The sequence below is a fragment of the Bos mutus genome, chromosome 21, assembly GCF_027580195.1.
Source record: "Bos mutus isolate GX-2022 chromosome 21, NWIPB_WYAK_1.1, whole genome shotgun sequence".
NCBI lineage: Eukaryota > Metazoa > Chordata > Mammalia > Artiodactyla > Bovidae > Bos > Bos mutus.
The window spans coordinates 63,607,350-63,621,214 of NC_091637.1; the positions used below are offsets into that span (position 1 = coordinate 63,607,350).

Sequence of the window (13,865 nt, forward strand, 5' to 3'; positions counted from 1 at the left end):
TCTGACTGGAAGCTGGGGGTGGGGTGGGAGAAGGGGCCCCCGGCCTGCAGTTGCCCTCCTGCTCACAGCTGGAAGTTCCTTTGCCCACGGATGGCCCCAGCCTGGGCTCATGCTAGGCCTGTCCAGGGGTATCAGTGTGGCTGGGTTCAGCCTCTGATGGGGGCCAGGGAGGAGAAGCAGAAGGGTGGTCACTGGGCAGTGACGACGGATATGGCCCATGTCCGGGAGGGGGTTGCTGAGAGGGCTCCAGATGGGGCATCCCAACCCAACCTGGGTGTTGTCCTGAGAGTGCAGCTGGCACTGGGTGGCGTGCTTGGCAGAAAAAATGGTGCAGGCAGAAGCCTGTCAGGGTCTCCCAGCTGCTCGATGAAGCTCATTGTGGCGTATGAGGCTGCAGAGAAAAGCTTTAAGGGTTCTGGCCCGGAGAATCCCATGGCCAGAGGAGCCTGGCAAGCGACACAGCCCATGGGGTCGCAACAGTCGGACACGACTTAGCGACTGAACCACAACCACCACCACCCTCTCCAACTCCTCTACCTCTGCCCTAAGTGGGGATGGCGAGGCCCCCAAACCCCTGTGGCTCCTCTAACCCTGTTGAGCCCCACCTGGAAACCACAATTAACCCCCCACGGGGTGTGGCTTCTTCATAAGAACGTGCAGCACACCTGAACTCATTCAATCCTCAAAACAGCCCTCGTCCTCCCCATTTACAGATGGGGAAACTGAGGGTCACAGAACTTCAATATCTTAGTTGAGATATCACCCTGCCAGGGAGAGGGAGGCCAGATTTGAACATGAGCTGATTAGCCCTAATACCTGCCAGCACCTGAACCACTGAAGCCCCTGGCTATACCCACAGAAAGTCTCAGCTTGGCCCAGGGTCCCCCTGCCCCCTACTGCGGGCTGCCAGGCTCTCCAGGAAGTAACTGATGGAGACCCCTGTGGGTCTCCACGGGCAAGCAGGTGGCCCATGGGGACCATCCAAACCGAACTCCTCACTGGGCAGCTGGGGGAGTGACCCTGGGAGGCTGAGTGTCCGAGGCCTTTGTTCAGATGGGGCTGACCTAAGGCTGGAGTCCAGGGGAGGCAGGGTGGCCCCCAGGACCCTCAGAGAAGGCAGCTCCATGGCCCTGCCCGGCGGGAGGCCAGACCTGTTGGTCCCTCTGGCCTGAAGCAGGGGATGGGTTGCAGCAGCCTCTGCCTCCTCATCCAGGGGTTCCTCCATGCTCCTCCCTGACCCTCCCCACCCCACAGAGCTCCCCTCTAAGTTCACAGCCTGGAGGACATGAGCCTATAAGGCGGGGCCTGGGAGGTGGGCACCTCTCACTGACCTCAGCACCCGCAGCCTGTGCCACCATCTGTGGCCCTGGCACTTCCCGCACGTGGTGAGCTGGAGTGGCCCAGCCCCCTGCTAGGCCCTGAGTGACGCTCCTGTTTGTGGGGGTAAGCGGGAGAGGTCCCAGGCCCCATCGCTCCTCTGGGCAGTGCTGGCCTTGGCCGTCAGTCCTCCAGGCAGAGTGCTCCTCCTCCCCAACCTGAAGACCCATCACCCGCTCAGGCTCTGAATGAGGCTGAGGCTGCAGCCTGACTCCTGAGAAGGAGGCTCACAGACTCGTTGCTCTTTCGTTAGTAGTAACAAGGGCAGGTAGCTGACATTGGCTGAACACTTACTGTGCCAGGTGCTGTCCTAAAGGTTTTACATATTAGTCACTCTTCAATCCTTTTATTAACCCTAGGAGGAAGGTGCTGTGGTCACCTTCCCACCCATTTTACAGATGTGGAAGCTGAGGCCCCGGGGCCTCAGTTACTTGCCCAATGTCACATAGCCAATGTTAGAAACCAGGCTTTGGGCCTGGTCATGTGTAGTTGGGGACACGGCCCCAGGGAGGGGCAGAGTTGGGCGTGGACTCCCCGTCCAGTGCTCCTCTTATTCTGCCGCCAGCCTCAGCAAGTGGAGGGAGCAATCACAAGTGACCCTGTCCCCCAGGGACTTGGCTCCTGACCTCTGAGTCTTCCAAGGTCTCTGGGGATGGAGGTGGGTCTGGGCCAATGCTCCCCCTACTCTCTAGAGGCCTCTTCCCTCATCCCCTCTAAGCTGGGCTCTGGTCAGCAGCTAGAGTGATCTCTCAGAACCTTCCCAGAGAGGGCCTGCCTCCGCCCAGCGTCACACAGCTCAGTCTGGAGCCCTCGGAGTCACCGCTGCAGGGATGTCCCAGGTGTGGCCCAGAGCCGAAGACTGCATCCTGGGTGTCAGCCTAAGGTAACAGTACTCCAGGTCCCCGGTTGGCCTCATTCATTCCCTGTTTACCTGCATCCCTCCAGCAAGCCCCTCCGGGCAGGGCCCTGGTGACCACCTTTCTCCTCTGATGAGGAAGTGCCCATTGCCCCCAGGTGCTGGACAGCTAGAGTCAGTGGCTGAAGGCCACCGAGATACGGGGCCATTTCCAGCTCTGTAAGGCATTTCTGTGTTTCCACTTTGCAAATGCTCGGCTTGGAGACAATGCCCGAGATACTAGATACTCTCTAGTCACAGCCTTGACTGTGTGACCTTAGGAAGTCATTGTTGGAAGAAAAAAATGAGACAATCTTTACAGACATGCCCAGGCTGTTCCATGTTGCTTTCTCGATGGAAAACTCAGTAGTAGGTTGGTGGTGTTCACACCTACTAGTCAGCTGCACAAGACAGGGTGGGGAGGGGTATGCCACGTGGAGAGACCAGCGTGAGAATGATCCAGCAGCACATCCTTAACATGGGGGGAAGATGAGCCCCTTCAGCTCACATGGAGAACCACATCTTCCTGTGGGAGCATCCGTCCGCTCATGCCCTGCTGAGGACTAGCCTCAGGTGTGCAGGATCATTTAATCCTCACATTTACTCCATGTGGTACCCCTGACACTTGGAAGAAAAAAATGTTGCCTACCATTCCAGGTAAACAAGGGATGTTGCCCGCCATCAAGCCTTCAGCCACTGCAGCCACCCCTACGGTGTGCCATGAGGGATTTTCAAGCTGGAGAAAAACTGGACACTGGCCTTATATAGTTAAGATGCGTTTGTTGCTGTTCAGTCGCTAAGTTGTGTTTGACTCTTTGCAGTCCCATGGGCTGCAGCCTGCCAGGATCCCCGTTCCTCACTATCTCCTAGAGTTTGCCCAAGTTCATGGGCAAGGTTGCTCAGGATGCCTATCTGAGGAATAACTTCAGTGAGCCCAGACTCTTGCGTGTCCAGCACTAAAATCATTAACTTGAGGTGTCTGTTTTTTATGGTTAGCAGTCATCTTTTGATGTTCGACTACATGTTTTTTATTTTTGCAAAAACTCACATATATTAATATATGGTGGTAGTGGTTGTTTTTGCCAAGTCATGTCCGACTCCGTGGACTGTAGCCTGCCAGGCTCCTCTGTCCATGGATTTCGCAGGCAAGAATACTGGAGTGGGTAGCCATTTCCTTCTCCAGAGGATCGTCTCAACCCAGGGATTGAGCTCACCTCTATATTTACGGGGTTTCCCAGGTGGCGCTAGTATTAAAGAACCTGCCTGCCAACATAGGAGACATTATATATCTATCTATAGTAGTAGTGCTTAGTCACTCAGTCATGTTTGACTCTTTGTGACCCCAGGGACTGTAGTCCACCAGGCTCCTCTGTTCATGGAGATTCTCCAGGCAGGAATACTGGAGTGGGTTGCCATGCCCTCCTCCAGGGCATCTTCCCAACCCAGGGATCGAACCTGGGTCTCCCACATTGCAGGTGGATTCTTTACCGGCTGAGCCACCAGGGAATATATCTTTCTCCTCCCTTACTTCTTTGGAACAGTTCCTCAGGGCTATCTGAGAGGTAATCTCAGGCTTTAGTCCTCAGTAATGTCCCCAAATCAAACGTAACTCCCAGCTTTTAGGTTGTACATTTCTCTCACGGTCAGCCATCCCTAACCAGGTGATCTCCAGGGTGGCTGTGTAACTGGGTCCCAGTTCAGAGAGGAAGTGGACTTTGAGCCAAGGAGCCTGCTCTTTCTTGTTCCCTGGGCTACCGCTGGACCTGTGCCCTGCCAGACCACTCAAGTGGAAGCAGCCACTTCAGAGCCATTTCTTCTGCCTGCACCTCCCTCAGTGATTCCTGCTGGGAAACCACTTCCGGTATGGAAGCCACATGGCCAGTGTCCACCACAGTGGGTAGCATTTGTCCAGACCTTTCCAGAGAAGGGCCGGGTGGTTGGCCACGTGCTTCCAGGCGGTGCCCTCTGCTGGGGACTCCCAGGCAAAGGGCCTCCCACCTGAGCCTCAGTGTTTGGTCCCAACACTCTCTCCTGCTCCCAGGAGAGCTGGGAGGATCAGAGGAGATGGTGAAAGGACAGAGCCAGAGGTCACTGGTGTTGACCTATGCACCCACTTCTCTTCCTTCCTTAGTTGGACAGGCTCGCACTCACAAATGTACCCTGAGGCTGTTCCATGGCCGCCGTGCACTGTGGCCAGAGCAGGTTAAGATCTGACCCTGGCTTCCCAGTTGGCGCTAGTGGTAAAGAATCTGCCTGCCACTGCAGGAGATGAAAGAGACATGGGTTCAATCCCTGCGTTTCAAAGATCCCTTGGAGAAGGAAATGGCAACCTGCTCCAATATTCTTGTCTGGAAAATTCCATGGACAGGGAAGTCTGGTGGACTGTAGTCCAGGGGGTCGAAAAGAGTCACACACAACCGAGCACACACATTGCCCTCAAGGAACAATTGTCTGGCGTCCTACCTTCAAATGGCCCCGACCCCTGGAAGTTTCGCAATCTAGAAGGATTTGTCTGCTCTCCCTGCCTGCCTCTCCCCTGCTCCACAGGGCCGGCCGGTGCGTGCCTGTGGCTGCTTCTCACCACCACATGCAGCATCTCCCAGCCCTAGGGAGAGGCTGGTGCAGTCTGAGCTGGGATAGACGTCCAGCTTGCAGTGGGGGTGGGGAGTCTCCTCTGTGCTTGGCCCAGCTCTTAAACCTTGGCTCTCTCTGGCACCCTGTATCCCACACACCCGTGAACACTCATGCCCGTGGTGGGGCCTGTCCCCAGCTGTACCTGGGAAGGAGGTATACAGGCTTTCTCTATTTTTCCCAAATCTCTCAGGATTCTGGCCCACAAGTGGGGCCGGGGAGTGTCCTTCTCTCAGAAACCCAGCAACATGTAAACTCTTTGGACGCCTCCGCCCTGGACTGGAGGATCTCTATCTGGATGAGAACGGGGGTGGGGGTGGGGGGTGGGGAGGCACACCTGGCCCTTTCCATCTACTCCTTTTATCCTGGGTCACTCCTGAGTATAAAAATTGGGAGCTAAAAAGCCCCAGACGGAAGAGCTGGGCTCTTCTTGGATCATACCTGAACGGGTAAGAAGAAACAGGTTATAAAAGGGAAGGAGGTCTTGGTTATTAGTTCAAAGATACCCTTTGGCCACCCTGGGCACACTTCCCGTTTTCCGCTTGCCTGGGACTTTTCGCACGCAGATTTTCAACCACTCCAACTCTAGCTCCTTCGGACCTGGATCAACGCCTGGGACATTGCACCCGCAGTCCCCCACTGGGGCTTCCCCTTGGTCTGGGTGGCAGCTTCGGGTCCAGCCGTGTGCTCTTCGCTCACAGACACAGGCCTCCCTGTGTGCCCAGGGTCCTTTTCACCTGCCCCGTGAAGGGGACACCCGTTTTGGAGGTTGGGGCTTCCAGAGAGAAGTCTGGGAACAGTCGGTGTAATACAGAAATTTGGAGGCTGGGATGGGGTTTCCAGGAAGGTTTAGGGAGAAAAGAAGGGGCCTGGGACTGCGCGCGTGAAAAGGCCATTATTCGCCAAGGAGGGTGGACAAGACAGCAGGATTTAGCGCCGCCGCCAGGGCAGTAAGTGAGGAGGAATTAAGGTTGCCAGGGACAACGCGTTCTGGGCGGAGCTGCTGTTGGGGTGGAGCTTGAGGGGTATGGGCGGAGCCTGGGAGGCGGGGAGAGGGCGGGGCTGAAGGGGTCTGGGCCAGAAGCCTAGTTTTGATTGGTGGAGATCACGTGCTCTGGGCGTGGCCTAGGAACTGGGCGGGGCACTATTGCTGTTGGGGCGGAGCTTAAGCGTGGGCGGGGCAAATCTGGGGCCGGCCCCGAGAGATGGAGCCGGAGGCGGAGACGTGGTTGGCGGGGACCAAACGCCCTGGGAGGGGTCGGAACTGGCGGGGTGGAGCCGAGCGGGTGGGGGCGGTGCTGGGTCGCGCCGGGCCTGGGGCCGAGGCGGCGCGCGGCTCTGACAGCTGAGGCGGCTCGCGGCCTCCCGCCCCCTCCATGCCCGGCCCCGACCCCGACCCCGGCCAGGCCGGCCCGGGAGCCATGAGCCCCGGGCTGCTGATGCTGCTTGGCAGCGCCGTCCTGGTCGTCTTCGGCCTCTGCTGCACCTTCGTGCACCGCGCTCGCAGCCGCTACGAGCACATCCCCGGGCCGCCGCGGCCCAGGTGAGCGGGGGGGTGGGGGCGGGGGCCTGGATGGGGCGCTGGAATGGGGGGATCGGGGAACCGCGTCCAAGCTGGCATCCGGGCTGGGGGTCCAACCTTGCCACCGCGCGCGGCCGCTTGGAAACGGCGGCCAGGAGAGGGGCGCTAACTATTCTTAGTAACAAATTACTCACAGCCGCAGCAGCTGCTCGGCGCCCACCGCGCTCTGCTGGGCCCCGACAACGTGATGGTAGCGACAACCCTGTTAGGTAGGCGCTATTACCCCATCGTTCAGACGAGGAGACTGAGGCGCGCAGAGGCAAAGTCACCTGCCCAAGGTCACACAGTTGGTAAGCCTAGATTTAAACCCGGGTCAGCCTGGCTCTTAAAGTGGGCGCTCTTAACTTTGGGACTTGGATGAGGTCACTCAACCTGGATTGGGGTACACTGTACTCTGGTCACATTACCCCCCTCTTTTTTTTCTCCCCTATTTCTGTCCTGGTATCTCCTTCTTGTCTTCGCCTTAGCACTTCCATTCCATCCTCCACTCTCACCCCCATTCACGTTCCCTCCCACCTCCCCACCAGAAGCTTACCTTTCCAAAGCTCAAATCAAACATGTTGTTTCTTTGCTCCAGAAGCTTACCATCACTTTAGAACTAAATCTAAATCTAAATCAAGTCCATTCTGTAGCCAGCAAGGTCCCTGCTGAGCTCTCAGAACCTGCTCTCCACTCTTCTCTCCCCTTGCTTGCTCACTGCTGTCCCCAGTCTTTCTGCACCCACCCACCCCAGCTGCATCCCTCCTCCAGGGTCCTCCTGTTCCCCAAGCCCACCTCCTAGCTCCAAACTCCTCAATGGGGCCTCACCCCCGACCTTACCTCCTTTTCACCTGTTGGCTGGTCACCTGTTGACTGTCTCCCCCCTTTAGAATGTGAGCCCTGGGAGGGCAGGGATCCTGTGTGTTCACATGTGTATCCGCAGCGCCTGGCGCTTTGCGGATGCTCAATAAATATTTGTTGACTGAATGAATAAACCATGGTATTAGAACACCCTTTGTAAAACCTCAGGACACCAACATTCTGGAAGGCACCCACCTCCAGTGCAAGCCGGATGCCCTGCCACGAGAAGCCTGAGCCCTGTTTGGTGGGTTCAGGAAGGATCTCTGTGACTGGGACGTAGGGAGGCAACCGTTCCCCCTGGCGCCTCTGTCCACCCAGGTGCCCTCTCCCAGCCTTTTCCCTTACTTCACAGCTGTGTCTTCCCCTCCTTCTAGATGGTTCTTCCCCAGCCTTCTAGGCTTGGTTTAAATGCCAACTGTTCAGGGAGGCCCTACCTGCTCCCACACCCAAATATATTATGATCATTTTATAAAGTCACCCAAATGGTGCAACCTCTAAAGTGTCTGTCCCTCCCATGGGCCTGTGTCTGTCTTGTTCACTGCTGTGTCCCTGACACCTAGCTCAGCAGCACCTGGTCCATGCGCAGTAGACCCTGGATAAACTCTGATTCAAGGTGGATGGTAAAAGTCTCTTGCCAGTTTGGTTAGGTACACTGTTACCCTTTCAAGTTTTCAAATCAGCCATCAAAAGCTTGGAACTGTGAATTTTGCACTCATTCAGATAGGCCTCCTCCTGACTCGACCTTCTTGTAAACCCAAGTGCTTCAAACACTGCAGGCCTGAGCCAGTCTCTGTGTCTTGAGAAGACAGAACTTAAATCAAGCCCCTTTCTGCTACTCTCCCCCCATCGATTTTTTGAAACTGCATTTAAAAAAATAAAATTAGGTATGTGTAACATGTACCCCCTTTAAAGTGTACAATGCAGTGCTTCTTAGTATAGTGACAGTTATGCAACCACCACTCCAGCTCCAGACATTTTCATCATCACAGAAAGAAACCCCATCCCTGTTAGCTGTCACTCCTCAGCCCCCAGAACTCGCTGACAACCACTCATTTGCCTTCTGTCTCCATAGATCTGCCTGTTTTGGACATTTCATATAAATGGACTCATACAGTGTGTGACCTTTGTGTCTGGCTTCTTTAGCTTAGCAGAATGCTTTCCAGGGTCATCCATGTAGTAGCGTGTGTGCGTGTTTCTTTCCCTTTTATGCCTGGATTCTCCCCGAGATCTTACACTGCAGAACTGACATGTTACCTACAGGGATGCGGGTGGGTGGGTGGAGGAGTTAGGGTCTTTATATGATGTGAATATAATGTGGGTTGGGGTCTTTATTCTAATGAGGTCAACTGAACAGTGCATGTGCAAAAGGCTTTGGATTAAAAATCGGTTGCTGGTCAAATACAAAACTGCACTAAAGGAAAGTTCTGGAACCTCTTTTTAGTACAAATCAGATGCTTTGGCATTCAAAGTTTGGGTCCCTAAGCCGTGACTGGCAACATCACTGTTGACAAGAAATCTACGTGTGTACTGAGTTTCCAGTAGTGGCATTCACCCCTTGTGCTCTGGGGCTCTGCCAGCCTGCAGGCAGGGAACCCTCTTCCCTGCAAGAGGCAGCGGCTGTGCTCTCCCAGCCCCACTCTTCATCCGCTTTATTCTCAGGAGTCACCAGGTTGCCCCTGCTCCATGACGCCCTCCCTGACTGCCCCACTTCTGTGTGCTCATTACAAACAACACCCTACTGCAACAATCCATGTGACATCTGGAAACACGGACCTCATCTTCAGATCCCACACAGACACTGTAGCTTCTGTATTGACACTACTCTGAACTTCCTTATCAGCCCTGCAGCCTCCCACCCGCCCCCCAACCCAATGTGGGATGACTGTAAACTTGACAGTGAAAAGTCTCTCTCTCAGGTTTTATTTTGTAATTTTTTTTTTTTCCAAAACTCCTAGGCAGCATTGGTTCTCTCTGCCCTCTCCTACTTTCCAAGGTGCCAGGCGTGGGGGTGGTCTGACAGTTGCTGGAGGGTTCCCCACAAAGGTGGAGACCCATGGCTGGCTCTGTTGTGGGGGGTGGATCCAGTGGACTTGGGGTACCCAGCTGAGCACTCACCCCACCCCCATCCCTCTGGCACGAGGCAAATTCATGGCCCCTCACCCTCACTTCCAGTGGGTGGCCCACCCCTGAACCATTTCGTGGGCCGCCTGCACCCCTCTGGGTGGCCTCACAGTGGGCCCTCCAGATACCTTCTACCCCAGTAACTGTCCCACACTTTCTCTGCCCACTGGAAACCTCAGATTCCCACGGTGCCCATCACGGGATTATCAGAAACTAGGCTTGCTGGGCACCAGGCAGGGGAGGGGCATTTTTGCCCGCCCCTCCCTCCCTCTCTGGGCTGCTCTGCCATATGCCGTCTGCTACCAGAGGCACACCAGGTGGGCTTCTGTCTGCCCCTCCCGGTGCCAGGAGTCTCCCTCACCTCTTTCCTTCATCCTCACCGGCTTTCCTCACCTCTTTCCTTCATCCTCACCGGCTTGTTTCTAACGCCTCGTCTCAGCGCTCCGTCTTCGCCTCCCCAGCGCCCCCTGTAGGAACAAGGAGAAACGGGCCTTAGACGCCTTTCTTGCCTGGCCGTGGGGACCCCGCGCCACTCCATGCCTTTTACCTTCTTGAGGTGTCGCTCGTCTTCCTGCCCAGGTGGCTTTGGACTCTGCTGCTTAGGATAGAGACTCTCAGACAGGTCTGGGGAGGTGAGGAGGGTCTAGACTCTGTTCTCACTCAGGGAACTCAAAGCTGAAAGCATTCTCCCCAAACATGCAACTTTGGGGAGTGTCCAGGAATGCTGGATTATTCTGAAATGAAGCCAGTCATGTGTGATGTCCACAGTACATCTTGCTGCAGGTGGCATGGTGTAAGTTCAAACCCACTCACCTCGAGTGGGTTCGGCGGCCCGCTGAACTCCCTTCCGCCCAGCCACTGGCATGAAGTCCTACAGCCCTGCATCTCTCTCCACCAGCCAGCACACGCTTAGCCTTTATTCTCGCCTCCTACTTCCCTGAGCAAATGAGCAGCCTGACCGAACTTCCTTCCAGGGTTCTGCCGTCACAGCGGCCCCCTTCCCTGCACCTTCTTCGCTGGGACCTCCATGCTCCTGGCCAAGGACGCCCTCCTCCTCCACCGTTCAGCAACCGCTGCATTGTCCCCCTCTCTTCTCTCCTCACTCTTCCTTCTCTTCTGCATCGTTCCTATTTTTATACAATAGGCTGTAAAACAAACCTCTTCCTCCTCATTCCCTCCAGCTGCCACCCCCCCTCCATCTTGGCTTTGCACCCCCGCGGCAACACCCCCTCCAAAGCCTGCCTGTTTTGGGCCCCCTGTTCGCTCCTCTCCTTCTCTCTAGAGTCCCCCACCTCTCCACCAATGGGTTTTGGTCCAGGCCCCAGAGACCTCCATGGAGCTGGGCAGCTTGGTTAGTGCTTGGTGCCAATCTTGCCTGGCCGCTCAGCAGCCCGGGAGAGGGCCTGTCCCTTCCTACCTCTTGGAGCTTACCTTCGCAGGTTTCTCCGCTCTGTCTCTGGCCTCCCCACCTGGCAACTCCTGCCCAGTCTCCCTGGCTGGTTGTCCCCTTCCTACCTGTCCCCCCAACAGCGGCTCACTCTTGGGGCCTTTTCTCTGTCTGCACCCACAGCTTGTGGCCTACCCATCTGTAAGCCCCACTTCTTTGCTGAGGACTCACACTGATATCTCTAGCCAGGAGCTCTTCACTCAACTGCAGTCTCAGGGGACTGCCTGCCTGTTTCCCTTCCACGTGAGATGGGCAGCACACACCTAGCAGCTCCAAGGCTGGCTCCCAGTTTCATCCGCTTGTCTCAGGCTGGTTGCCAGATGCCCATCCTGAGACGAGAATTGACGTGTAAGCAGTCCGGGGAAGGTGATCCTGGTGGGGCTGGAGAGAGAAGGTCAGAAGCCTAATAAAGCAAGTTACCTCTGGGGGCAACTGAGAGGCAACCCCCCTGGGGAACTCTGGGACCCGGTGGTCCCTGCCTGGAGGTGGAGGGAGAGGGAATCACTGATGGAGGGCTGGTCTAGGGGCTGTTGGGCTGGGATTTCCAGCCTGCCCCTCCCGCAGGCAGAGCCAAGAGAGCACAGAGCAGGATCTCAGGTGCTGGCCTTCGGAAGCCCCACCTGCAAGGACAAGGGCCGGGGGCGGGCATGCAGTGTTTGCTGCGGCCAGCAGCTCCCCTGTCTCAGGCCTCCTCACCTTGGTGAATGGCAGCTCCAGCCAGCCTCCCAGTGGCCCAGGCCAAAAGCCCCAGGGTCATCCCTGACCCCTGTCTCACGGCCCAGGTCCAGTCCATCAGCAGGTCCCCTTGGCTCCACCCACCTCCATGCATTCAGCATCTGACATCTCATCTCCACTTACAGCCCCTCGCTGGTGCCCCTGCCTCCACCTCTGCCTGCCCTGCTTACTCTCTGCCTTGTAGCAGTGAGGACGGTTCGTTTAACACCCAAGCCAGATCCCGTCTCTGGTTCTGCTCAAAACCCTCCTGTGGCCTCCACCTCAACAAGGTCGAAGCAAAAGTTTGGATGACAGTCCACAGAGCCGCACACGATCTGAACCCCATCCTTGGCAATCCCATCCTGTACCACTTTCCCTCAAGCATTCTGCTCCAGCCACACCACCTCCTCACTGTTCCTTGAACTCGGCAAGCATGCTCCTGCCTCAGGGCCTTTGCACCTACTATTCCCTTTGCCTGACGTGCTCTTCCCCCAGGTACCTGTGTGGCTGAGTTCCTCACTCCTTGCAGCTCACATGTCACCTTCTTAAAGTGATGTTGCCTGTTTAAAATAACCCTCCTACATCCATCCCCAGCTCTCTTTATTTCCCCCAACTCTGATTTTTCTCCCATCTGACTTCCTGTTTACTTACTTGTTTATTCATTCTGTCTCCGCCACCAGAAGAACGTGAGTTCCATGACCCAGAAAACCCCAATTGCAGTTTTATTGTCACCCATTCTGGAAGCTATAGTAAGTGAGCTTGGCAGGAATAAAGTTAAACAGGAGACAGGAAATCACCAGTACCTTGAAATGTGCCTAAAGCAACACCAAACAGGCTTGTTTACAATCTGCTTATCACACTGCTGAGCTAGGATGCCCAAAATATGCCCTGGTGAGAAGGGCTGCAGGACACCCAGGTACCAGCCATGCACCTAGGGCCAGGTGACTTCCTTTTCTGAGGCTCAGTCGCCCTGCCTGTTAACTGGCTTAGTAACAGACCTGCTTCCAGAAGGTGCGAGGAGTTCAGATGGAGTCAGGCTCAGCATGGTGCCCGGCATTTAATAAATGTTCAGTGAATGTCTCAGGTTATTCCCCACAGTGGTTCAGTTGTTCAGTCGTGTCTGACTCTTTGAGACCCCATGGACTACAGCATGCCAGGCTTCTCTGTCCTTCATTATCTCCCAGAATTTGCTCAGATTCATGTGCATTGAGTCAGTGATGCTATCCAACCATCTCATCCCCTGCCGCCCTCTTCTCCTTTTTCCTTCAGTCTTTCCCAGCATCAGGGTCTTATCCAGTGACTTGGTTCTTTGCATCAGGTGGCCAAAATATTATTCCTCATGCCAGCCCCCAACTCCTGCACCAGGAAGATGGTTTTATTCTTCTACATCTTTCTAAGAAAACTTCTGGGGCCAGTCAGACTGGGATTTGTGTCCTGCCTGGTGACCCTGAGCCGGGGCTGTACCTCTCCGTGCCTCAGTCCTCCCATCTGTAAAGTGGGCCTGATAACACCGACTCCATAGGGTCCTGTGGGGAAGGGAGCACTCTTTGATGGTGACTTCCAGAGACCTTAATGTTTCCCATTTCTTCTAGTTTCCTTCTAGGACACCTCCCCTACTTTTGGAAAAAGGATGAGGTTTGTGGCCGCGTGCTCCAAGACGTGTTTTTGGATTGGTGGGTCCTAACTTGGTATTTGTTGCTCCTACCCCAGCCCCCACTGCTCATGGGCCAGCTTCCCCCCACCCCCAGTCCAGCACACACTCCCCTCCCCGGTCCAGGCCATTCTCACCCCCAGTAGTTCCTCTTCTAGGTAGAGAGGCAGGTTCATACAAGGCAGGTTCAGAAGGCAAGCTCTGGGAAGTCCCAGTGGTCCAGTGGTTAAGAGTCTGTGCTTCCAGTGAAGGGGGCATGGGTTCTATCCCTAGTTGGGGAACTAAAATCCCATGTGCTATGCGGTATGGCCAAAAAAAAGAAAACGAAGAAGAAGACAAATTCTGCCTTTAGCCAACTTTGCATGGCTTTAGACCAACCATCAGAAGCTCTCTGAGCTTCAGTTTCTTCATCTGTAAATTGGGTGGGTGTGTGACTGTGTAACAGTCATTGGTGTTTGGGGTGGGATTTTACATTTCTCAAAGCCATGATATTGCTTGAATCCCAGCACAATCTTTTGGGGCAAAGAAGAGTAGAAACCCTGTTTTCATGGATATGGAAACTGAGGCCAGAGGGGGATGCAATTCAGCAGAGTTGACACCAAGGCAG

General features: G+C 55.4%; 1 protein-coding gene across 1 annotated transcript in view; it reads left to right on the forward strand.

Moving 5' to 3' along the window:
• Positions 1 to 134: 134 nt before the first annotated feature.
• The window catches only part of CYP46A1 (cytochrome P450 family 46 subfamily A member 1), a 33,729-nt gene continuing 19,998 nt past the window's right edge, over positions 135 to 13,865 (forward strand). The window contains exons 1-2 of the mRNA XM_070357953.1: positions 135 to 6,446; positions 13,200 to 13,280. Of these exons, the coding sequence (XP_070214054.1) occupies positions 6,280 to 6,446; positions 13,200 to 13,280 (248 nt within the window). The 5' untranslated portion in view covers positions 135 to 6,279. The remainder of the gene's footprint in view (positions 6,447 to 13,199; positions 13,281 to 13,865) is intronic.